General features: G+C 39.1%; 2 protein-coding genes across 3 annotated transcripts in view; both read right to left on the bottom strand.

The window, feature by feature from the left end:
- The window catches only part of myo3b (myosin IIIB), an 80,065-nt gene extending 67,818 nt beyond the window's left edge, over nt 1–12,247 (bottom strand). The window contains exons 1-9 of one of the 2 annotated variants that reach the window (XM_016668633.1): nt 12,174–12,247; nt 11,866–12,032; nt 6,658–6,841; nt 5,542–5,562; nt 4,883–5,017; nt 3,594–3,698; nt 2,473–2,572; nt 1,842–1,918; nt 1,096–1,241 (exon numbers count right to left, since the gene is read on the bottom strand). In XM_016668633.1, coding sequence (XP_016524119.1) covers nt 1,096–1,241; nt 1,842–1,918; nt 2,473–2,572; nt 3,594–3,698; nt 4,883–5,017; nt 5,542–5,562; nt 6,658–6,841; nt 11,866–11,981 — 884 coding nt within the window. In that variant the 5' untranslated portion in view covers nt 11,982–12,032; nt 12,174–12,247. The remainder of the gene's footprint in view (nt 1–1,095; nt 1,242–1,841; nt 1,919–2,472; nt 2,573–3,593; nt 3,699–4,882; nt 5,018–5,541; nt 5,563–6,657; nt 6,842–11,865; nt 12,033–12,173) is intronic. The other variant, XM_007546453.2, reaches the window with a different exon arrangement.
- A 1,290-nt stretch (nt 12,248–13,537) lies between these two features.
- The window catches only part of ubr3 (ubiquitin protein ligase E3 component n-recognin 3), a 36,622-nt gene continuing 25,335 nt past the window's right edge, over nt 13,538–24,824 (bottom strand). The window contains exons 32-40 of the mRNA XM_007546621.1: nt 23,076–23,181; nt 20,725–20,825; nt 20,077–20,201; nt 17,863–17,970; nt 17,528–17,653; nt 17,243–17,422; nt 16,728–16,937; nt 16,456–16,595; nt 13,538–15,516 (exon numbers count right to left, since the gene is read on the bottom strand). Coding sequence (XP_007546683.1) covers nt 15,399–15,516; nt 16,456–16,595; nt 16,728–16,937; nt 17,243–17,422; nt 17,528–17,653; nt 17,863–17,970; nt 20,077–20,201; nt 20,725–20,825; nt 23,076–23,181 — 1,214 coding nt within the window. The 3' untranslated portion in view covers nt 13,538–15,398. The remainder of the gene's footprint in view (nt 15,517–16,455; nt 16,596–16,727; nt 16,938–17,242; nt 17,423–17,527; nt 17,654–17,862; nt 17,971–20,076; nt 20,202–20,724; nt 20,826–23,075; nt 23,182–24,824) is intronic.

Here is a 24,824-nt window from a genome sequence, read left to right as displayed (position 1 = left end):
ATGGATGGATGGATGGATGGATGGATGGATGGATGGATGGATGGATGGATGGATGGATGGATGGATGGATGGTCTGTACCCAAATAAAGTTCTTGGGTCTTTTGGAACAGACTTCTACCCACAGCATCACAGATCCTTCCTCATACCAAACTATAATTTTATAATTTTTTGATTCACACCAAACTCTCCTTCAGTGTGTGTTGCTGAAACTCTCAATCATGAACCAAAGCATATTTCTCCAAATAAAGTGTATAAAATCTACATGTTTATCATCTTTCCCATCTTGCCCGTGGGGAACAGAGGCATTGTAAATATCCTTAAATTAGACATTTTTCTTTGGTGCTGGTCAGCATGCAACAAAATGGCAAGGATCAAATTAGGAAAATTAAGAAAATCTTCAAGTTTCAATGGAAAAAAACAACAACAACAATGCAGTGTAACACAATGTATATTTCTGAGAACTTAACCAACCCATCCAGCCATCAGTCAGCTCTATCTTCTACAATCAGTCTACCTTCTGGATAAAATGTGGCGTTGATGAAGAGCACACATCATTTCTGCCGCACAAGCCCGCTGTGCTCCTGCATGTTGGTGGGTAAGGAGATAATATTGTGAGCAGGGTTGGCGAGGGTTAAGGGGGGTGCTGACAGCCTCGTCTCGGTGTGAATGGAGCTAATCACTAATGCAAATTGCAATCAGAGGGGCACATCTTCCACAAACGAAGAGATAATTGCACGATTGTGCTGTCAGGAGAAGGTCAAACATGAGTCACCCCCCCACCCCCCCTGTCAGACATGCACCATTCCTAGAAGTGAATATTTCCAGAGAATATATATCACAGGAATTACTTTAAGGACTTTTTATGGCATGGATTTCATCATTATGCAGCAAGACCTACTTTGTAGATAAGAATGAGGACATCCATATGTCAAAAACATGTTCAGCTGTAAGAGGAAATATTATGACTTTCCTGTTTAACAGCTCTAATGTTTAACATTGTTCTACTAACTTCGGGGGGAGGGGAGGGCAACATTTGTGGTCTTTGTGTTAGCTTCACTCCACCTGTGTGATAAGAGCGCCCTCTACTGGACTCACCGCGGGATTTTGAAGAGCGCTTTCACTGGATGCATCTCAGCCAGAGGGGGGTCTCCGTCTGCCAGCTCGATGGCTGTGATGCCAAGAGACCACACATCACAGCGGGCGTCGTACGAGGAGTCGTACTGCTGCTCACAGGCTATGACCTGGCAACGTAACACAACATCTGAGTCCAAAAAAATATATATAAAATAAAATCTACATATCCCCCCCCCAAAAAAAAAACATGCAGGGAAATTTAAAAATGATGCAAGACAAATTCAATTTATGGCAAAATAAAAGTAGGTCAGAATTTACTTAAGAACTGTGTCAAATCAAACTGAACCTGTCCCACTGACTCAAAGCTAAAAATCCTTTTTATTTAAAGCAAATTCAAGCTGGGTCAGCTTAGAATAGCTGCCGGTGTGAGCTCCGCTTTCCCACAGTCAATAATTATAAGTGACATTACATTTTCCAGCTGAGTTTATTCTAATTGCCCCTGAGGTCCCAGCCCGACCGGCCCAATCACCGCACCTCATTTCTGCCACGGAGTGAGCCGAGGGGCCCTCAGACTCCCGGCTATTAACCTTGAGGCAACCTCAAGAGCTGCACCCGTGGCGGAGAACAGGAGGGGAATGCACAATGACACAGAGGAGGGAGGCTCACTAAAATAACCGAGGCGCTCTGGGTAACACATAAGGACTCCACTGATCAGGCACTAAAGCATGTGGTTTGTTTTTTGTTTTTTATAGACGCACATGCCTGACCTCAGGAGCCATCCAAAACGGCGTCCCGACCGATGTGTTCCTCCGCAGCCGTGCACTGGTCAGTTGAGCGGAAACACCTGCAGAAGAAGACGGTGAGATTCACCTTCTGCCGCGTAAAAAAGACCCTAAAAACCCACAGTCAGATTTATAACAGGTGCAAAGTGTTAGAATTGATCAATAAATCCTTGTGTACAATCTGCTGTGGCAAACTACCAAGCAGTAATAATAATAGGCCATAATCATTTCAAATTATGTAGGACAGATTTTTATCAGCGTGGGTCCACTTCATCTCCATGACACGGGGGACATAAACACGCCTGGGGGAGGCAACTCAAAGTCATTTGCCATAGCAGCTTTCTCTTAATATGCAAAACATCAAATAATGCAATTTAAACGAGCAATAATAGCCCCGGGTTCAGGCTACGCTCCGTGAAATAAAAAGATGTTATGGTGAGCAGGGGACTAAAGAGTGTGGAGCACCAAGTATGATTTACCCCGCGCTTGTGTTTATTCTTCACAATCAAAGCTGTACTGCCAAAAGATCAGTCATACTTAAAAAAAAAAATAAAGAAATAACTTTAAAAAATAGATATTAATATCTTTAAGCAATTCTTTTTGGAGAGATAATTACCAAAGTCAACTAGTTTGACTCCCCCTTCAGTTGTGAGGAGAATGTTGTTTCCTTTGACGTCACGATGGATTATCCGGTTGTTGTGCAAATGCTGCAGCCCCTTTAAAGTTGGAACCAAAAATACAAATTGTGTTAACAAAAAAAAAAAAATATGAATATTGAAATTAAGCAGAGACAAGCATAGACTTCAATAAAAAAATTTTTTTACATTTCGTCCACAAACTTCAATTAATGTTATTGTGATTTTTGATAAACAAGCATGCCATTGTGACGAGCAGAAAAATTATATATTTTATTTAAAAATAAAAATGGGCAATGGTAGCATGGATTTAGCTACTTTTACTCTGATGTCGTTCATTATTTGTAAATACAGTCCAGCTGCATATATTCAAAAAGTCTTGCTTTCATTGAAAAGTGCTGAAACAAAAGCAGTAAGAAAACCCATTCGCAATTTACCATGAGCCATCTAGTGGACACAGCAACTAAATATCACTCTCAATACACTATCCCCTCAGAAAAACATGGTGGCGGCAGAATCATGCTATGGGGATTTTCTTCAGTACGGCCAGAGAAGCTGCTCAGGGTTGATGTCAAGACGGATAGAAGCAGTTCCTGTTGAGGTTGCAAAACACTTTACAGAGAGGTGAAAGCTCATCTTCAAGCAGGACAACACCTCTAAACTCACAATCACAGCAACAATAGTCCTTAGATCAGGAAACTCCAGTCCTTCAGGAGCATGGTCCTGCAACATTTAGTAGCACTGCTGCTTTAACCCACCAGTGTGAAGTAATCGGGACATTAGCTGGACTCTGCAGAGTCCGCCTTGCTGAGGAGATAATTTATCCATTTGATGTAGGAGCACTGGACCAGAGATTCATCCAAAAGTCTCAGATTTTAATTACCAAGAAAACATTGAAAACCGTGTATGTTTTTCCTTCCACTTTATAATTCTGCATAATTTATTTGTCGGGTCTATCACATGAAATCCCAATAAAATACATTGAATTTTCTGGTGGTGACCAAAGCAGAAAACGTCAAAGGGTACAGATGTTTTTTGTTCAGGCCCTGAAATTTAATATCCTTGCATTTTAGTTGCCATTTAAAATCAGCTGCCAGCTTACCAAGAGGGCACTGTACAAGATGTATGAGATGACGGGCTCCTGCAGGCGCTGGGCGCGCATGATCAGGCTTTTGATGAGTTCTGTGACGGAGCCGCCGTTGCACAGCTGCAAGGGAGACAGAGAAGCACCGGTGACTCGTCCATCACTCACCGCCCTAAATTATGATTCATGGGGAGGGTTAGGCCACACATCTGAGCTGGAGAAAGAAGCCCGACCTCACATGTCAGCACAATAGCATCGGGCTTTTTAAGAAGTGCTGTCAAAGTCTGCAGAGTATTTCCAAATACTTCAGCTGCCAATGCACTGCTTTCTGTCTCGCTGTGTATGTTGGCTTATCAAACATCTTATGTTATGTGGATTTAAATCTGACTAACTCAAGCAAATTTTGTGGTCAGATCACAGAAGTATGCTCCATTTTGTATAGAGCCTGTGTATTGGGATGAAGAGTGTAGAGTTTAAGGACAGGAAAGTTACTTTTGTTTGTCCCATCTCTGTCTTGTTCTATTATTTTTTTTCTTTCTTTAAGTATTATCTGACTATATAGGGAAGAAAATTCAATGCATCAATCATAAATTAGGTCAGGCGTTCCCCAGTTGGAGCGAGTTCAAGCATTCGGGATGCAGGGGTGAGTGAATATTTATTATTGCAGACAAAGAGCCTGCATAGAGTGGTGTGAGATTAAGTGATGTCACTATGATGTTGCCACTTTTAAGTCACACATGAATGCCGAAGAGTTTATGTTTGAAATGTAAAAAAAAATTGTTACTTTCTGGATTTGCTGAAGATCATATTGTTTATGTTATTAGATGAATTTGGATTTGGACAATTTGATTGTTTCATTAAGGTACTGTGTTTTGTTAGAGTTTTCTTTTACTATGCAAAGTCCTTCACATTTATTGTTAACAGTCAACTTCAGTGTAGGAGTTCTCAAATGTCTCATTAGAAAGAATCAAACTCTGTGTTAACAGAAAACAGAATTTTACTAAGGTACATGTGACCAGGAAGCAAAATGCTCAAGCATGTCCATGCAGAGTCTCGTTTATTTTTCAATTTCTTGTAATCCTGAATACGCAAATAGAGGCAGCTCAATTGTTTTCTGACTACTGAACACGTTTCCTCTCTGCGTCAAAAGATTTATTTGGTTGTAACTGACTGAGGGTAAGATTACGGCGTAAAGACATTGTTCACATTCACCACACATAAAATAAAATAGTTGCACCAGTTGGGGTTTCATTTTACACTTGAAAATCTGAAATAATTTCAATAAAGATGCATGAGGAAGTGCTCACCTCCAGTACCAGCCAGAGTTGTCCCCCAGATAAGTTGTCTGACTTGTAAAACATGCCGTAAAACTTCACCACATTAGGATGGTTGGACAGAGACCTCAAGATGTTGTATTCTGCTTCAATCTCCTCATCTACGTCCTTGAAGAAGCAAACAAACAAACTATTGATACAGCCTTGCAATATAAATTAACAGAGAAATGCTTTATAGGTGTGTGACTATTTATTTTTAGCTACAGAGCAACACCAGGTAGCTATGATTAGAATCGGGTTGTGTAATAGAAACACACGGACGGGATGAACTACTGCCGGCTCCACTTTTCTATCAAAGTAAATCTCAGAGGGGGGACGGGAAGATCCACAACCACAGAGGCAGAATTTCTCCTCCTGGATGTCTGAGTGATAGTGTCAGCGGTCTAATCAGGGAGAGCGATGGGACAGGAGGAAGCTCCGTCTTCTTGAGGGGAGCAGCGTGCTGGATCAGGCTGCCAGGATGGCGAACACAAACACAGGCAGGTCTCAGAACAAGGGTGGCCGATACAGGGTCTACAGCGTCCTCGTCAAACAGAAAAATGACCGGAGGCCAACTGGTAAGACTGCGCTGGTCTTAACGTGGTGGGAAAACAGTGGAGACGGAGATGAAGAGGACAAGACTTGCAACCTACTCTGTTTGAGGAGCTTGAATGCTGCAGGGAGTCAAAGTTACAAAAAACAACAAATGCTTTAGTCTCCAGAATAAATAAAGCTTTCAGTCAGACATGAATCACCGTGACAACACACAACCATCATGAACATAACAGAGAGCTCAAAGAGACAAAAATGTATAAAACAGCTAACAGACATGAAACAGGCCTCATTAAAGCAGCTAAACTAATCATAGGCTGAAACGATTATATCTAAGATGTCTGTCCGTTACCTTGTAGTCCTAAACCTACAAAGGCTATTAAATGACGCAGCATTACTATGATAACATGAGAACAGCTTGAATCATAAAACATATGTGCAGATTGTGAGCAGAAAAAAGAATGAAACAGGACCAGAAGTCCTCAGCTGTGAATGTGTATTTTGAGCTTTTTTTTAAGAAAAGCACAACAATCACTTGGCAAACAGGCACCATAAGAAAGCTGTGCAACAATTTTACAGTTATGGATTATTTTATAGAACGGATGAAAAATAAAGTATGAATTTGTATAATCAAGTACCATCCATAGTTTGGGTTCTAATTCCACCAAATATCTTCCAGTGGTCATCACTAGGCTGCCAAACAGAGATAACAACTTTGCACATGCTCATTAAAAATGAACAGGTAAGAACCGTGTTTATGTAGCTGCTGGTTTCTAGAAGCGTTGCCAAGCCGTGGACGTCTGGGCTCACTGCTCTTCATCACCAGACGAGGTAATAAGTCATTTGAAACAAGTTTATTAAACCAGAGAATCATCAGAAACATGTGGAGCCTCAAAAGACCAACACTGGGGGACACTTAAAGTAACAACCCACCTGAATCGGCCACATGAGGAAACACCTGAGTGCAGATGGCCCAGATACCTTCTTCAATTTAGGTGAAATTTGTGTGAAACATTTGTGTGTGACGGGCCGGCCCGGTTGACCTCTGATGACCTCTGGAAACATTTATTAATATCTTTAAAGTGATAAAAGATATTAATATCACTGGGAAATGGGAATTTGCGCCAATTTCGTTTAATTTGAAGAAGGCGGTGGGGTCGACTTCACCAAGGTAACCAGAGCAGCCTGAGTAATTAACAAGCTTTGACTGGACTCACGTTGATGGGGTCCAGCACCTTCACTGCCGCCTGGCTCCCGTCCTTCTTGTTGGTCACTTTGTAGACTTTGCCGTACGTCCCTTTCCCGATGGTTTCCACTATGTCCCAGTCGGCCGAGGGATCGCCCAGGTTCTCCAGCCCAATCATGCTGGACTTGTAGGGGTACAGCCCATAAAGAGATCTCCTGTGGATCAAACCGGATCCGGGATCAACAGTGTTTTCATAAATCCTGTCAAAATGTTGTGATTGTACGGTTCAAATAAACCAAGGGAAAATGTTAATCCTGTTTCTAATGCTTAATGCTTTGCACAGGGAACAGAAAGCTGGTTGTGATTGACAGAGGTCACACTGCTGCAGCATGAGAACAAAACACATCTAGCTAAAAAGAGAAGCAGATAAAAAAATCTATAAACAATGAAGCACAGACAGCATCGTCCCAGCAGCTTCCCAAAAGATAAATAACCACAAAGGGGCCACATTATAATCTTAAAACAAACATATTTAAATGTAAGAGCACAGTCTATACTTACATGGCGAGTGTTATGCTCTTCTGACTCATCAGCACTGAGAAAAGTTACAAGCAAAGAGTCTCTAGTGATCATAATACAGCAACACCGATAGCAACAGCTAATGCTTCCTTGGGCAACAAGCGGCGTTTCCCACAGTCACTGAATTAGCCGTCTCCACTGAGACCTTGCTGTGCACACTAAGAAGTGCAATCTGCTGGAGATCAATTGGATTGGTCAGAGATTACAGGACCTGAAGCGGCAAACTTTCGCCACACCTTTGAATAAGCAGTTTCATGAAACAATCAACGTGCTTCAGAGGGGGTTTTTTTATATTTAAAATATGATTATTTTCTTGTGACTAAAAACTCCATGCAAGAACAGTAAAGTGACATGAAAGCATGAAAAATAAAATAACACAAAAGATAACAACCCCATTTCTTCCGTGCTGGGAAGCACGCACCCACTTTTTAATAAAATGACAAGTTTCCCCAGATAAACCTGATGGAGAGGGATGTTTATTTTCAATTCAGTGTCTGCTCTCGTCATCATAAACATGTTAATGCATCACAGAGGTTGTGTGTCCCTGAGGGACTGAAGGGGAAGTCTTTTATTTTAGGCGATCTGGAAAATTGATGTGAAAAATTATGCTTAACCCTGTCACGCAGGGACAGGTTTATAAATCAGAACACGATGAATTTCCGACGGGTGTCGAGCGGACACTCTCAAATATGCAGCACGTCCGTTGCCCTTCAGTGTGTCCTTTGTGGAAAAGACGTGTGAGGGAAGTTACCACATGTTTCACATCAGATTTAATTAAAGAAAAGTACCAAATAACCATTAAGTTTTAATTACAAAAACCAGCAACCTCTCAGCACGTTTGTCACCTGAAGTTACACGAGAACACTGGAGCATTGTTCAAAAGCTTTAAAAAAAAAAAAAAGGCACATGGGCAACCTGCTTCAGCATGTTTCAGGTCCTGGAGAGAGTCAGACATCGTACGCTGGTTTCAGAGTAAAGCATATCACACAACAGGATCAAACATTTATCACTGCTCTTGTGTAACCTAAACCCCACGTAGGACACAAAACCAGTCGCCTGTTCTTAAACCTGTATCTTGATCACAGCTTTTAGTCTCTAACAATCTGCAGCAGAGCACAGCAGATTCACATACACCTTAAACTTTATGTAGCCATGTCTAATACTCCAGTATAATGCAGAACATAAGGGCGACTGTTATGCTGTGGCTGTTAATTATTAATCGTAACGTGTTTGTTTACATTTTTGCTAGAATATCATTCTGTGTTGTTGTAATTATACGGTACCTTACTCTGCAAGAAAGTTTAACTAAACTTTATTTTAGGTTGGCACAAAACAGAGAAGCTCTGCTAATCCGGCTGCAAAGAAATGATTTAGCAACAATCCACTGCAGCAATCGCACATCTGCAATAAGTTCCCTTCATAGACGTTTGCGTTGATCATCGACTATTGATGATTCAAGATAAATAAAAGGCTCAGATCAAAAAGTCAAGAACCAAACATACCTGCTTCTTTGAAAGTGTTTGCTGCTACCTCACATCGAAATGCTCCAGACTAATTTAGCCAATCTCCAGAGATTAATAATTTACCAGTCATCTGCAACCTGATACCCAGATGGCTTTAAATATTCAGGCGGCAGATGTAGCCAGTCATAATAGCTGGCTGATATGAAGCATCTCATGTTGTAGGCAGGTAACCAGGAAGTCTGTGACAGTTGCTAAATCATGTGACCGCAGCCAGTCTCCTCTACGCACACACTGTTCTTTACTTTAAGACAACTTTAAACGTTATTTTGTCACCATATTTGAGACTGACCCTTTAAACATGAAGGTAACTGCATAACCATCTAAGCTTGACCACAAGTTTGCAACTTTGCATCTTTGCAGATGCTGTAAGGAACGTGATACATATTTAAACCCTTATAAAGATACAATAAACAGCACATTTTAGCTAATATGCCAACTTGTTCAAATAGGACAAAAAGTGTATTTCTATTTGAGCAGTTCTTATTATTTAACTCTTATTAACGTGGGAAGAGGACAAACCGAATGACTTTATGAAAGAAACAGAGAAGCAGCAGTCAGTCCTGACCAGTGTGTTTGGTATTCATCACCTCAACTTGTAGATTTTAAATATATTTATAAAGACTATTTACCAAATGTTTAACTACATGCTGCTCTCCTGCTATTTCTGGATTGTCTGCTGAGGACACACGTTGCACTTTCATTTGAATAATTTAATGTAAATGTATCAATTCTTCTTGTTGCTTCTGAGGTTTAAGTCAATATAAAACAGAGTAATTATAATTTCACTAGTTTGATGAACTTAAAATGAAACAAAGTTGATTATTTAACACATTTAAGTAACTTTGGCAAGTATGTAGACTTTGAAAATTGATTTGGGTGCTTAGTAACATGCAAACCAATGTAATTTCTACTCAGAAGTACTGGTTAAGAACTATGCGCATTGAATGTATGAAAATCATCACAGAAATTCATTTGTTCAATTTTAATTTTACATTTAAAGGAACAGAGGACTGAAGAGCAGCTTAGGAACAGGACACCTACTGGTCCTCACTGGGCGAGAAGCTCAGGTTACCTTTTGTCTCGTGACACGTGACTGTTTGAAATAAATACATGAGCTAATCAAAGTCAAGTCACAGAAAGCTTCATGAAAACAAAACACTAAAACAACAGGTGTGTCATTTTTGTAATGAATACCCTTCACTCTCCTCCTTTGAGGGTTTTTTTTTTTTCCAACAAAAGCATTAGTACTGTGATGACTGATAGTGTGACAAGCTGCACAACATCTTTATCACACACACACAAAAAAACGACGCAAACTGAAAGTAAGTAATCCCATTTTCTGCTCCTATCAAACACACAATTCTACTTTCTGCGATAAAGCCTCTTGGGAACTGCACTTGGTAAATAAACCCTTTGGTAGGTCTGCAGAGAGTGAGAGAGAGAAAACTATAATCCTTTTAAGGGGATATGAGGAGGCTTTACAGTAAACCTCCACCAAGCGAGACCTAAAGCACGGTGCCCTTGTTTTCACCCCGGATGACCAATAGCCCCATCAGAAGATGACAGACGGACCCGGCTTCTTTTTTTTTTAATATTGTTGTTGTTTTTTTTAATTTAAGCAGTTAACCTGCAGGATTAATTAGCCTGCAGGAGCAGAACAACACGAGATACAGAAAACACAATTAGCAAAACAAAGCCACCCTCATCAGGATCCATCTCTGTCATCACAAACACCTCAGCTGCCTCTTTGTGCTGTGACTCAGCATAATAACCGCACATTACGCAGCCACTGACTGTTCAAAAGACAAGCTGGACTTTGTGTGTTTGTGTGTGTGTAGAAATTTCAAGGCAGACATGTAAATAGCAGATCTGTTATATTTATGGTTAAGCCACAAATTATTTATATCCCAGTAAAAGATTTAAAATTATTTTTCTTTTAATCAATAAGTTTTTTACTAATAGGAAAGGAGACAGGTATTTTTCAAAAGGTGTTAAAGCACAAGAGACATGGCTTTGGAAAAAAAAAAAATTACATTTTAACAAAATTAGCATATTAGAAGAAACTATCCAATAAGTAATGAAAAATCCTTTATAGACAAAACAGAAATCAAACTTCTTAGACCTGCTGGCAATGTTTCCACTGTAATTTGTTTCTATGATTTATCTTTGAGGATGGAAGGCCTCCCTGCCATCACCCTAATGTTTAGCTCCCTACAAATTCTTCTGGGTTCAGGTCAGTCTGAGCCACTCCAAAACATTAATATTACCTCAAGTTAGAAAAAATATTAAAAGACTTCTTTCTGTCGAGGGTATGGATATTTTTACAGCTAACTGCATGTAACTTGATGACAGTCAATATTAATACTTACAGTAATCATTTAAGGTTCCAAGTAATATTGATAAAATATTTTGACAGTAGAAAGGTATGTTTGTATTTACTAAAGTGCTAAATCAACATGAATGTTGATGTCAATTTTATTTATGTTGAGAAGTTTCAACAAAGTTCTGTACAAATTAGACAATTAAGTACTTTATACAACCACAAAGGGAAAAACTGATTTGATCAAATTTCAGAAAACAATAAAATACAACTAAATAAAAATTAAAGAATATAAAATTTAAATTTTTAGATGGACTTGAGATGACATAAAAATATTTTTTGTTTTGTTTTGTTTTGTTTGTTTTGGGGGATTTTTAATAGTGGAGGGCATGAACAGTTGTTCTGATGGGAAAAAGAGATGGTGCCACCATAACTGTTTTTATGATTGAATTTAAAACATGTTTGTATTTTTGCTACTCTAAACCATACAAAATATTTAAAATATCTAATGGCGATGATGCCGGCTGCTTTTTGGATCAGTTTTCCAAAACACCTAAAGTATTTCTTGAACGTGGAAAACAGCCAGAAGAAGCAAGATAATTTAGAAAATTAGGGATGTTTTAATTGAAATTTTAACATGCAGACAGCCTTATTATGAATATGTTGCACATTTCACAGCCTTTCCTTCCACACCTGGGAAAACTTTATTTAAAAAAGAAAGAAAGAAAGAAAGAAAGAAAGAAAGAAAGAAAGAAAGAAAGAAAGAAAGAAAGAAAGAAAGAAAGAAAGAAAGAAAGAAAGAAACGTCCTTCCTTACCCTGACATTGCTTCCGTTGTTTTTCCATCTGTATCATCTGCAACACGGGACAGGCTGTCAGTCACAGCAGGACCTCTGCATTCACCTCCCAATATCTGGGTCAAGTTTAACATCATGTTTAATGATGATTAAACTATATGTTTAATGGCCTCCCACACAGCTCACCTCTGTAGGAATAAATAGGAAGAAATTTTCTGCCTACTTGATAATGGCTTTTAATTATTAACTTTCTAGATACCTGAGCATGTTGTCCTGCAGACCGGAAGTGGTTAACTGCACCCCCACTGTCACTTTTTACAGCCTCCTACCTGCACAGGAAGCGATGGGAGGAATATCCAAGGAAGCTTGTCGGAGGACCGCTTGTAACACCAACATCGCTTCGTCTGAACTCGGTTGCAGAAACTCTGAGGGTTTCTGCAACTGTGGCTAAAAAAAAAAATCGTCCACCACACACACGGAGATTTTTTTTTTTTCCTTCTTGTTGCCTAATTGGAAGAGAAAAGTGGCTTTGTACTACGGATAGTCATTATCCACAGAGCCTCCCTTGTTTTCGGACTCCAAACCAATTATGCCGCAAATACTCCCTCGCATGGATTACTGACAACTCGAACTCCTTTACTTTCAGCAGCACCAAATCAAGAGCAAATACACAGATTTCATTTTTATTTTTAGACGTTAAAGCGAAATCTTATCAACCATCTGGTTATTTAACATGCCAACTTTTCACTGCATAGAAGTTACCTTTTTCAGCCCAGGTTGAACTTTCTTCTGATGTAACGTTGATGTCCAGATTTCAGCTCCAATGAACTGAACTCCCTAGAGGCCACACGTTTTACATTCAGTTCATGACAGCAACACAATTAAAACAGCCAGTCAAGTGCAAAAAAAACAGCTTTTTGTACTTTACATGTCTAGTTTAGCAGTTTGTTAACACTCAACTTGAACACAAACGTCAATTTAATCTGCCCAAGTCCTGATGGGCAGCTTCCAAAATACTTTCTTCCATGATTGTCCTGCATTTAGCTCCGTTCATCTCTCCATCAACTCTGACCAGCTTCCCTGTTCCTGCTGGAGAAAAGCATGTGCACACACACGCAGCTTTCTGCACGCTTTACAAAAGTTTGATTTTGGTTTCATCTGACCAGAGAACCTTCTGGCATGTTTGCGTTGTCCTCTGGTAAACTGCAAACAAGCACTTTTATGGCCTGCTTTCCAACAATGGCTTTCTTTTCAAATTCATTTTATTTAAGGGTATCAAGATAATGGGGCTGAATACAAACACAATTTTTAGATTTCTAAATGGAAAAAGTCTGAAAATGTTTTAATATTCAATAGATAATAGTTTTTCAGGCCAATGTGTCAATTTTGAGCCAATAGAGAAAGTCTATAATAAATTGAGACCTGATTTAAAAAGTAATCGCAGATATATTTTGTACAGTAAATGCACTCAAATAAGAACTCAATGCATTAAAAGCCCAAAATCAATAACATCCATTTTTATGCAACTTTAATTTTAATGGAGTTTCTTCTCAGTACTGATGTTGACTTTATATTACTTTGATTAAATTGGTATAAAAATAACTAGGTGAAATATTTATGTTTCTTAATTTTGCTGCAGTGTTTGGATGACACTTAATGAAAATAACAAAAACCAACAACAAAGGAAACCAAGTCAATGTGTGCTTATATTTTATTCACATATGTTACATTTTGCATTAAATGTCCCAAGTCATACTTCCTGGTCAAACTCAGAAAGTTTGAGTCAGCACCTACAGTAATGTACTGTATTCCTCTTCATCCACACAGGAAAACACACAGAAGCTTTCAGTTACAACTTTACACCCGTTACTCATTGGCTATTTGGTTGCGGTCATTTACAAAGTGGGTACAGCGAAAATAAAGAAAGAAAAGGATGAAACCTGGGGGAAAAGGAGAGGGAGAAAAATCAGCATGCAGAAATTCAGAAGGAAGTTCCCATGTGTGCTCCGTTTCCCCCCCACATCGCAGCACAACGTGGCCCAGCATCCCAGGCGGCCGTAAACCGAAGCTTCGCAGGCGTGACTGAGCCAAATTTCCACCCTTCTGGAAAGCAAGGTGATAGTCAGAAAACTGGGTAGCTCAGACAAACAATGGTTGCTTAAAGGATGCCATGCACAGGGTTATAATGGACACCAACTCCGACGATCCTCCAATGTCAAAATGCAACTACAAATCACAGCTAGATGATGCACGAGTAAGAGATAGTCATAATGAATTGCTCTGTACTGAAGATATGAACTTGATTAAAATGCATAAAGGGAGAAAAGCCTTTCAAACAGCACAGGAAGATCAATTAGGAGTTCTGGCTTCTCGGCAAGCAAACTTCCGCTTAGCCGAGATTTAAGAGGTTGAGAGGAAACTCCTACAAAGTTTGATATTTTTGTTCAGACGTGACGCAGCAGGACTCGGTGCCTGTGCGGTGATATTTATGAAGCTGGACTCATTTGAGTTTTTTTTTTTCTTCTCCATTACATCCAAACAAAAAAAAGAAAGAAAAAGAAAGAAATAAAAACTCTAAAAAGGCAGGTTAATGTCACCTGGAGTGGGTGCAATGTGGCGACCGCATACCTCCTTAAACTTTAAAGTGAGTTTGAATCCACATTCCCAGCCACTAACTGTAAACTCAAAGCACAACCTTACAAAAAAAAAAAAAAATCTTCACAAAAGTTAACATTAATTGAACAATGAGCAGCAGCATTTATTTAAATATCTAAAACGTATTTTAAACAGCAAAAACAACAAAAAAGGAAACATAATAATTCCTGAGGATGGATTGCAACTAGACCCAGAAAGAGTCCTTTCCTGTTCGCAAAAGAAAACTCTTTGTGTATTGATGAGTGGACTTGGTCTTGCCTACCATCGCACGTGAGCAGACGACGAGTGCAGCCTGCAGAAAACGTTGTTTCACTCATCCGGAGCTCAGAAAACCCATGGCTGAACAGCAGCGAGCGCCGCGATAAATATAAGGGATATGTGTTTTCTTCATCGAAAATGGTGCAAAAAAACATATCGACTCCGTTAGGGACATTCAGCAACCCTGATATTATGTTTTCTAAATCCACATCTGCCTGATCTGTGACGTTTCAAACCCAAACAGGACAGACTTTTAAAGCCTGCTCCAGATAACCTGGGTGAACTTATTCCCACTACTTTGAGCTCAGATTCAGATTTTTTTTCCTTTTTCCTGTTGAAAACCACACAATAGATCACTTGAGCACACACACACACACACACACGCACGCACACACACACACACACACGTGTTAGTCTTTTAGGCATGACTGTACACCAAACTTCACATAAACTGAAAGCTGTGGCAGCGATAACCTTACTGGATGTTTGTTTTTTATCATTTTAAGGATTTTCCAAATATTTTAATCAAGGCAGACACAAGCCAGGAAATCATAATAACAATGATAATAATAATAATAATAATAATAAAAAACATCTCTATCTTGGGTTTGTATGTGTTTGTAAGAGGACTTTGGAAGATCTTAGAGTCCATTATAGTGTGGCCCCCAGCGTTTATTGATGTGATCGAAGGTGTGGGAAACCCACTGTTGCTCCAGAACTCGATACCTCTCTTCACACAGGAACAGAGGCTTTCCACGGCTAAAGGAAACAGAGAGAGCAGGTCAAGAAATGCTTGCATTCAAAGAGTATTTCAAAGTACTTTAAAGCAAAACAAAGGAACAGAAATAAAAAAAAAAAAACAAAAAAAAAAAACATGAAAAATAAGAAATGCATATCAAAAGCAATAGTGCGGGCTGGTGAATTTGAATAACTAAGTGTTATATATGATCTTTACTGGCAAGTTGCAGCAAACGGTAAGGTTTTCAGTCATTACTTTAACATTTCTGCACGTTTCAGCCTTTCAGGCAGTTGGTTCAAGAGCCGAAAGGACCCAAAGTGGCCATGTGAGGAAATGATTAGCCCCTGTCCAGGTTTCCTGTTTTCTCACATTTAAGGTGAAATAACTCCAAATCATCACCAAAACCCTTCACTTCACAACTACAGAGACCTTTATACTCTTGATAAGCTAATATAAGCTTAGCTAATATTAAAGCTAAGCTTTAATATTAGCTTAAAACCAGTCAGACTGGTTTTAAGCTAATATTTAGATGCTGGAGGAAAAATTCCATTCCAGTTAAATGCAATTAAAGCGCATATTTATTGTTTCCTTTATGCTTAAAAAGATAAAAAAATAAATAAATAAAACAGAATAGTGTGATTAAAAGTTATTTAGCTCTGTATTCTAGAAGCAGTGTTAATGTTGTTCATTCTTTAATACATATTTTCTTCATCATTACCATCAGACTGACAAAAAAGAATGGGTAATATATATATATTTTTTTTTTTAATTAACAACATAATATGTTTTAATGCTTTAATAACCTTGTTTATTTAGTTTAACCACAGAACTTAATACAAGTTCATTTTTAATTTTCTAAAATGTATTATCGTTTTATTTGTTCTCAACAGCATACATAAACTAACAGCAGGAAAAGCTTTTTTTAAAAGAGTTTTAAAGCGTTTAAACATTCATCATACCGTAAATCTCGATCTTCTTCCCCATGAGCGTCAAGGTAAACGGAGCCCCACAGACAGAAGCGATGTCCACGGATGATGATGATGACTGAGGCGTTTATCAGTAGAAAGATGCCTGTCGCTGCGCCACAATGTTGGGAGTGCTGCAATGATGCAGTCAGTATTGATGACTTAAAATGGATTGTTTTTCCTACATTTCAAAACAAAATTCTATTTCTTTGGGATACTAAGATATTAGTAAAAAATAAAAATCAAAACTATTGTCATAAACTTACCAAAACACATTCACAGGTACCCTGCTGTTTACAGCAGACGCCTTTGAGACAGACGAAAGAGCCACAAACGAGGCAGAGCGCAGGGTCTTTTGGCACCTTTTTGCAGACAGTGCAGGCCTTTCTGTGATAGTACTGGAAGATGATGTTGTAGTTGTCTGGTAGCTGAAGAAGGCGAGGCGCTGCCCACTGAGGTTCTTGGACCAGCAAGCTCTGCACGGGAGAAGGACGACAGCAAAGGTCTTACAGTCTTTCTGCCCTTCTGTCTTGCAAGCTAATAATGAATAAAGTTCACTAGAGCCAAAAATAAAAAAAATAAAAAAATAAAAAAGGGGAACTGAATTGGTGTTATTAAAAACAAGACACCTTCAGAAATGTAATCACTGACAACTCACAAGGGTTTGCGTTAGCTCATTCAAAATCTCAAACATGCTGATGTCAGTCTCAGAAAACCTCCACATGCTTCAGATTTTTTTTTTTTTTTAGCAAAGTTGGTACATTGATTAAAAATGACATACTAGTGATTGCTCAGGATGCATCAGAGATCGCCCTGTGACCTCATTGCACCACTGCGTCACCAGGTCAAAGGCGTTAAAGGGCCACTCCAGACATGAGGCACTGTGTACGGCGCTGGGAGGCTGAGGAGCTGACGACAGCAGCCCTAAACACACAGCCAAAGAAGAAAACTCCTCTTCCTCCTGAGGCAGACAAGAAAACGACAAGTGAGCGAGAAAAAAAAAAAAAGCTGTAAAAAAGGCAAAAAAAAAAAAAAAGTTTTTATCTCAGCGAGCAGAAAAACGTACCGTGCAGCCAGTCAAGTTGTCTCCATAAAGGTGGTGCTGCAGAAGGCAGGAGAGGCGAAGGAAGGGCAGACAGAACTGCTGGAGGCTGAACTCGATAGACTGTGGCGACCACACACTGGAGCTCAGCTGGAGAGGAAAAAAAAAAAAACAGAAACAACTGATCAATACCCAGGCAACAGCTTGCTGATAACAATGTGGTATAAAACAACTCCTGGAGATTAGTAGAGATATTAGATCACTGTTTATGAGGGTGATGGTCGATTAATAGTGAAAGAAGAACTGAAAAGGAGACGGTGTGTGATCTTCATGGTAGTAAAGCTTAAACGAAGGCTCACCACAGACGTTTCGTCACTGTTCACTTTGTAAACGCTCTTGTCCTTTGAAAGTTCGGTGATGACGTGGTTGAGCAGAGCTTCGAATGACTTCTCTGGATTCGGAGCATTCTGTGGCAGAAAATGGAGGATTTCACCGTCATGATGTTGACAGCAAACAAACACGGACAAGATTAAATATTTAAGTCAACACTACCCTAAAATAATAATACAGACAAAAGCTATAGACTAAAAAAAAAACAACTTGAAATGATTCCTATAAACTACATTTCAGGTCGCCATAGAGCATCTGCTCCTTGTGATTAGAAAAAGAGAAAGGTAAAGTCTGGTGCGCATTTAAGAAATAATGAAACGTGTTTGTTGAGCTGAACAAGATGATGAAACACAGAAAAATCTGAGAACTAGAGAATGAATAATTTAAAATAACAAGCCTCAAGCCTAGAGTAGAATCAAAGAAACTTGATTCTGATCCTCTAAATATATACATTTTTTAAATTTCACATGTGTAAATTATGTGCGAACCATTTTCCCAGGTAGAGAATTCAACCAGAAACCTTTAGATCACAAATGGGAATAAGAGTAAAAACTAAATAAATCTGTTACAGTAAAAGCAAGCAGTGAAAAGAAAAAAAAATATTGTGTAAATGTATTTATGTAGGTATATACTGCGTATAATTATTTGGGAAATTTCAAAGCTTGTGAATACTTTTCAAAGACGGCGAATGATCCACACATCTTGCAACCAGAACGTAGCAGACTCCTTTTAACAAACTAGCATGAAAACAAACCCAGGTTAAAAAAAGAAACTAAGCATAATTATTAGTTTAATCATTCAACCCCTAAATATCATTATTAAAAACCTGGAACGAATGTATGAGCAAACTTACAGAAGCGAAGGATTTCACTTCTCACACACAATTTAACTTGCTGGATGGAGAGTCTTTATGAATATATTTTTTAAAAACGTATTTACGCATTTTCTATGTTATCCAAACGCAACGATTTACTTTAGCATTCAAAGGTCTCTCCAATACAAGACGTGCTGGCCCTACAGATCATACTGACTAACGCAGCGCAACGTCTGATTAGCGGGAAGAGACATTACTGAATGTGTGTTCTTCTGATTTGAATGTGTGTTCTGCTGATCTGGCTGCTGTTTTATACAGAGGAAAACCTGAACGCATTCATCAAGCTGAAGGGGGTAGAATATAAAACAGCAGCCTTATCTCGTCTGCTGTCGTTCGTCGCAGATTTATGGGGGGGGGGGATTTTTGAGTCTAAAGCTTCCCTTTGTTTGTTTCGAGCCTCTGATCCGTCTTCACTGTGCTTTCCTGTTCACTTTCACGGCAGTCGCACTCAACTCAATACGGATATTTTATGCCGTTTCAAAGCCGTGTCAACAGTGAGCAGCAATCACAATTAAAGAACAATGGAAAATTACTATGTTTAAAGATGGAAATCCCTCAAATGAAAAGTTCTCCAGCCAATTAGCTTAAACACTGAACAACTCCAGTGATATTGTTGCACACCGTTTTGTATAGATATTAATTAAATTCATTTACATTGTGCCAATTCGCGACAAACAAAAGACGCTTCACAAAAAAAAAACCCAAACAGAAACAGATAAAATTTTTATACTTTATGATACATATACTCTGGTACACTTGTTAAAGACCTTCAACTCTGTTCTTTAAGTGGATATTGTTACAGCAATGAATGTTGTCCGATATCGAGAATTTAAAATGAATACGATACAGGTTGCCATAAATGCTGTACTTTATGACCCCAGGGCAAGCTAAAGCCACGCCATTTATTTCCCACTACTGCTGTAAAACTAGAAACCTACATTTGCATACTGCTGACTAAAAATGAGCATGCTGACATTCAGCCTTATTTCAAGGTATTGTTGCATTAGTTTGGAGTGGGCTGCTTCAAATAGGAGCTCAATTTATTCAGTTTTTTTTTTTTATTTTTTTTTTTTATGTACTGTTCTGAATGAGAAACATCACTGTGTGTGACTGATGCATTCTCAGCATTTCTGTGCAGTTTAAGAGGAATAAAAGGGGAGTGACAACTAATACAATTCAGCAAGATAAACAAAAGTTAACTGTTTTTACCACGATATGAAAATGAAACATCACATATCTACTGGAAGATAAAACAACCTATACTGAGCACGTGGCCTCTCAGATCAAGGTCGTGTGGTTTAACATTTACCTTCTTAAGTGCTCCTGATTTGACCCAGGCTTGCCTTTCTTCGGAGCTCAGCTTGGTTGACAGTGCAGCTAAAGCCTGAGTGAACTGCAGGTTGTACAGCATCTTGATCACGCAGGTAAAGTGCTCTAAAAGAGGCCAGAAAGAGACACCAGTAGGATGAGCTAGTTTATAAGGTTTCTGGGTTTAAAAGTGCGAGGAAACAATAGGCAGAAAACTGAGCCGGACGGGTGTTTTAGTTGGCAAAGAAATAAAAACTAAAGCAACGGAATGTAAAGTGAAAAAATATATATATCTTTGTTTAAAAGTTTTACAGATAAAGAACATTGACTTGCATTTACAACTAAATATAGAGCACGTTCTACAGTTCGCCAACAAATTCATCTTCCAATCAGTTCTTTGAAGAATTTACTTCATTTTCACAGGGAATGAATAAAGTAAAGAACGAGGGAGAGATTAGGGAGGGCGAGTTCTTCATGATCCTCACAGCCAAAACAGCAACACGAGTACACACAAAAATATGTAAAATGCTTCTTTTACATTATTACTTGAAGCGTTCAGCCTCAAGTAATAATGCAGGGTGTCCTTTTGTTACAGCTATAAGAAGGTCTGTACACCTGCGATTTCCTGATGCTGGGGGAGAAGCCTTACCTTTACGCAGAGGCTGTGGCATAGTTAGCACAAAGATGATGAGGAGGGATGGGACATCTCGAAACAGCATGGGGACCTCAGGTCTCTCCTCATCAAAGCCACTGCAAAAACACACCAGGGAGCTTTTTCATTACTCAAACGGTCCTGCGTGTAACACAGTGAAAAATGTCAAACAGCTGTGGTAATGTGAAACCCTGAAAAAAACAAATGCAAGCCAAAAACTATGAAGCACATGAAGAAAATGTAGAGACCATTCAGATACACAGCCGAAAATGAAAAAAAAAAAAAAAAAAAACCTAACTAATAATACTAGTTCATGTGAGAGGCTGAGTTTATTCTCTGCTTATTTGTTTCACACCTTTGGTAAAATCACTAATAACGATCAATTAAAAAAAACAAGACAAGCAAGGTAATGTTAAAGTCGGTGGCATACGTCACAAGATCAGAAAAAAAGTAAATGAATTGTACGATCATACCTTTTACACTTTTGTTTCTTTTTAGCTCAATGGTCTAAAGAGATGCAAATCATCTTGTTGAAATCTTGAGATTTTTTGAATGTTCTAACAAGTTCAACAAACAGAATTCAAATAAATTCACCCTAAAGAAAATCTGACTGTAATGTAAGAAGGAATCTCTGTCTCAGTTGTGTTACTGAGAATGAGACAGAGGAAACTAGGTTCTCTCCTGGATAATATAAAAAACTAAAACATTTTTTTTCCCCATCTCTTTGCTCACTTGACTGCATCTGCGGCGTTTGTGACTGAAAAACTGTGACCTGATGCAAAAAGACCCATCTGCAGGAGCAAACATCGGTCTTGTTGATCTGACAAACTAAGTCGATTGTGCTGAATTTTATTTAATTTTATGTTTTTCTTCACCGTTGCAAATGTCAACTGCTGCGTATCTAATGGCGATAAGCAAGTTCAACATGAAGGTAAACACTGCAATGCTGCATAAAGCACATCTAAAAGTGGCTTTAGACCGTCTGAGAGGAAAAGCTTCTGCTGTGGTTTTCCATTTTTAATTTGTTCAACAAAGACGTAGCTTCAAAAGACCCCTTCTCTTACATCCCCTGATTGAAATCCTTAATGCATTCTGGGTAACATATTCTTATTTTGTGCCATTCCAATTTACATCTCTTTTGTTCGGTGCATGTCCCGGTCTCCACTCTACCCTTGAAAGGCTGCTTTGGGGGTTTAGAACAAGAGGAACTGCACTTAAAGAATAAAACCTTCCATTTCCAAACCACTCAACACTTAATTCTTCAGTGCACTGGAAGGAAACCTTAGAGGACGGAGCTTTCAGCCATTATCTGCAGCCGCACACTCAAACATTTTCTTTTTAAGATTCTCTCGTAAAGAAAATGGCAAGAGGGATGTTTGGCATCGACGTGGAAACGTCTCTCCGTCCCATATAACTAGACTACATTAGGTCGACAGCCTCAGGGTGTGAATGACACTGCTGCCTTATGAAGTATTTTTAAACAGCAAATAGGTCCAAAGAGAATACTGAGGCTGCAAGCACTTTGACGGTAACAGGTGTGAAAGCATGTCTAACAGAACATTAACAGAGAAGAGAGGCTATTTGAGCTTCTTTTTCAGGTGCAGTAAACCATGTTTTCCAGAGCTAAACAATATATGCTGAGTCACAGCATCAATTTGTGCAATGTAAGGCACTGCTTGCATGCAATATTTGGTGGGCTGCTATATTTAAATGCTATATTTTTTTTAACATTATATTTGGTTGTGAGGACAAACTTTGGCGACTGAGATTCTTAAGCTAACAGGGAGTTATCTGAACCACGTGACATCGTCACTGCAATATTCAATGACAAATTGCAGTTGAATGTTTCTCCAACATCCTGCAGCTCCGGTTCTTTCAAATCATCAATTATGGAATCCAAATTGATATGTTTTTTTTTTTTTTTTAAATTTCCTAACATTTCCTTAATTTTATGTCTGGTTGTTTTACCAAACATTAAAAAAAAAAAATCCAACCTGTATATTTGTACCTTTTTGTATTTTGCTAAATAAATACTAATCCCCTTTAAAGGGCAGAAGACGGCTGGGTGCTGGTGTTTCACCGCTGCTCCCTGTACACTCAATTTGACAGGGTCGTTTGGCTCTGCGTGGAGTGCCCGGTAATTTGCCAGATGCAGCAATTACTGGTATCTATGGTAACCAGCCACAGTCCCCCCTTCCCAAAACCTCTTTTTTCTTCTTTTAGATCCAGTGTGTTTTTATGTAAGAGGAAATGGTGAGAAAGACGCCAGAGGATGGAAAAGTTGCAATGTATCAACAGAACTGCAGATTTCCTTTTAGGAAGAGTATTTGAGGACGAACGTCACTCACTCTGCGTCCTTGTGTTGTGCAATCTGCGTCAGCTTCGTCCACGGGTTGTACGCTGAATCGATGCTGTAGAGTCTCATGTGCATGGCCAACACGTGGAACAGCTGATCTGAAAGAGGAAAAGACAAAACATCTTGCGGTTGTCTCACAAATCGCTCGCGTGAGAATGCAATCGTGTTGATCGCGGCTTGTTTTATCACAGCAACAAGCAATGCTGATGGACTTATGAGAGACCTATGAGAGACGGCAGGCTAATGTTTGGCTCAGATGAAACGGGGCCAGCCCAGATGGACTCATGGCCAGGTCCGACAGCCTAGAGCGTCTCTTTTACACCTGTTCTTTGTGAAACTAATGGAACATGAAGACAGACCATCGGTGCACACACAAAACCATGTTTAGTCACTACCTTCTCTACCAGAATCACACCTCAAAACCAGTCATTAATTACCATGTCCAGGCGTTACTTTAATGTAATAATATGTATAACATGTTTATCATGCAAGGTGAAAAATCAAAATTCATTCAAATCTGCCTAACAACAGAGACAGCCGATTTATAAATGCGGCTGCTCTCAGGACGAGAACGGTAACAAAAGGCATTCGCTCTCGTTTATTTGGCTTTGCAATGATTTCTGAGGCAGTAATGCAGCAAAATGGCTTCAAATATTCGACACTGTAATTTTCCTGCCAGCCGGTTATCAATTCTTGGAGCAACACTGCCCTCCGCAGGTAAAAAGAGACACGGCAAAGAGTAGACAAGGTGTCAGATGCTGACGGCATCCCATTTGTCTTCAGTGCAGATTGTTTCCCCTCTCTGCCATCGCTCTCCTCCAGCCAGCAACAAACCAGAGAGGGGCAGCTACAGGGAGGAGGGAAGATCTTAAAAACAGGAGAGAGAATAAAATCCTGGCTGTAATTAACTAGGCTCCTCAAAATATATGCATTAAGTATCTGCTTGTTCCAAGTTTTATGGCTCCAATTTTTCCATCTCTTTGTCAAGAGGAAGCAGAGTCAAGTCTAAATTTTGTTTTCTCGACTACCAGAAAGAAATAACTCAAAGTCCTTTCTTTTGAGGAAAACAAGAACAAAATGTAAATAAACCTCATCATCACTGTGCTTTATATAGGTTCCTAAACAAAACAAAACAAAAGCTTTTCGATTGCAACAAGTTGAGCTAAACATCACCAGTGATTAGATAACTTGGCACAGCCACTGTTACAACAGTGCCTTGTTCCAAGTGTTCATATCTCCTGAAATGTTCCATATTTTGTCCCTTTACAACCACTTCAATGTCTTTGATTTTGATTTTTACTTGACAGAACAACCCAATTATAGTAAAGTGGAAGAAAATCATGCAATGCCAGTTTTTCTGGTAAAAAACATGTGTGTGAATCGTTTTGTTTTCTGCCACGCAGCGTGTTTCCACATGGTGGTTAGTGTGACCAGTGCATTATGGGTCAATGCATTCTGGAGCAAAGGTTACGGTGAGTGTTTGTGAACCACAAAAACAGCAACTTGGGTGAGACAAGAAGGACACTACTACATGTCCATGGCGCGAAACACCGGGGTCTGATTGGTCCTTTGAAATTACAATCACTTACACGCTGATCATCAACGACTCTGAAATGAATGCAGATAGTTACTGGTATCAATAGATCCACATCCCAGGACCAATTGTGGTTTGGTGCACAATTACTTTTTTTCTAAGATGATACCTCAGTTGTCTCAGGTCAAGTAATTAAATATTGGTTTA

The sequence above is a fragment of the Poecilia formosa genome, unplaced genomic scaffold (assembly GCF_000485575.1).
Source record: "Poecilia formosa unplaced genomic scaffold, Poecilia_formosa-5.1.2 Scaffold16, whole genome shotgun sequence".
Lineage (NCBI taxonomy): Eukaryota > Metazoa > Chordata > Actinopteri > Cyprinodontiformes > Poeciliidae > Poecilia > Poecilia formosa.
This window is presented reverse-complemented; position numbering and strand designations above follow the sequence as displayed.